This window comes from Rhea americana, unplaced genomic scaffold, assembly GCF_003343005.1.
Source record: "Rhea americana isolate MKP2758 unplaced genomic scaffold, rheAme1 scaffold_226, whole genome shotgun sequence".
NCBI classification, from domain to species: domain Eukaryota; kingdom Metazoa; phylum Chordata; class Aves; order Rheiformes; family Rheidae; genus Rhea; species Rhea americana.
Window position 1 is genome coordinate 1,380,536 of NW_028186342.1, and position 944 is coordinate 1,381,479.

The 944-nt window shown below is 66.5% G+C and overlaps 1 protein-coding gene across 1 annotated transcript; it reads left to right on the top strand.

Moving 5' to 3' along the window:
* Positions 1 to 6: 6 nt before the first annotated feature.
* On the top strand, positions 7 to 758 carry CHTF8 (chromosome transmission fidelity factor 8; the record flags this gene model as incomplete). Its single annotated transcript, XM_085305752.1, has 1 exon — positions 7 to 758. A coding segment is annotated over one exon (240 nt), but the record flags the coding sequence as incomplete, so codon positions are not given.
* Positions 759 to 944: the final 186 nt, after the last annotated feature.

Here is a 944-nt window from a genome sequence, read left to right on the forward strand (position 1 = left end):
GCGCCCCCCACCTCCGCCTGCCCCTCGCCCCAGGGGGTTCCCGTGCTCATCGTGGGCCACCACATCCTCTACGGGAGGGTGGTGCAGCTGGAGAAGCCCTTCGCCGTGCTGGTGAAGCAGGGCCCTGGCGAGCCCGGCCCCGCGGCCGCCTCCGCCCGCTACGCCGTGACCGCCCTCATCAGGACCAAGCTTCTCTTCAAAACCCGCCCCAAGCCCATCGTCACCAACGTGCCCAAGAAGGCGTGACGGCCGGGCGCCTGCCGGAGACGGGCCAGGAGGGGGCGAGCCCCCCGCTGCCCCCACCCCGGGATCGGCTCTGCTGGACGCGGCTCTGCCTCCGGGGGTGCCCGGCCCTCGGCGACGCCGGCCCTGCCTCCGCCGCAGCACGGTCCGGCCGCCACGGCGGGCAAGGCGCGCTCGGCCCGGCTGGTCCCGCACTGCCGCCCTGCGTCACCCTCTAAGAGCGACCCCGGGAGCGGCTGGGGACGGAGCTGAGCACCCGCCTGTTGGCGCTGGGCACCAGCGGGGCTGGGACAGGGCCGCGATTCCCCCGCTCCCCAACTCAGCAGCCTTTCTCTGTGCAAGTCTTTATTGTGACAAATCCCTCGGGATACAAAAACAGACTTTTAAAATATGAAAAAATACACATTAAAAAATAAATAGTTTTACAAATAATCAGCGATAAGTGTAAATACCAAAAGAGCTACAAAAGTCTCCTAAAAAACCTCGTATTAAATAAAAAACCCAGATGTTCAACCGTAGAAAGGTTCTTGCCCTGAAAAAGAGGGCCCAGGGGAGGGAGCCAGGGGACGGCCCGGGCGGGTACCCGGGGGACCCGGCAGGCAGGGAAAGGCTGGGAACCGGCTCTCCCCGCCCGCCTCGGCATGCCCGGGCCCCCCGCCCGGCGCCTCGCCGCTGCCAGCTCCCCTCCTCGCGCCCGGGGC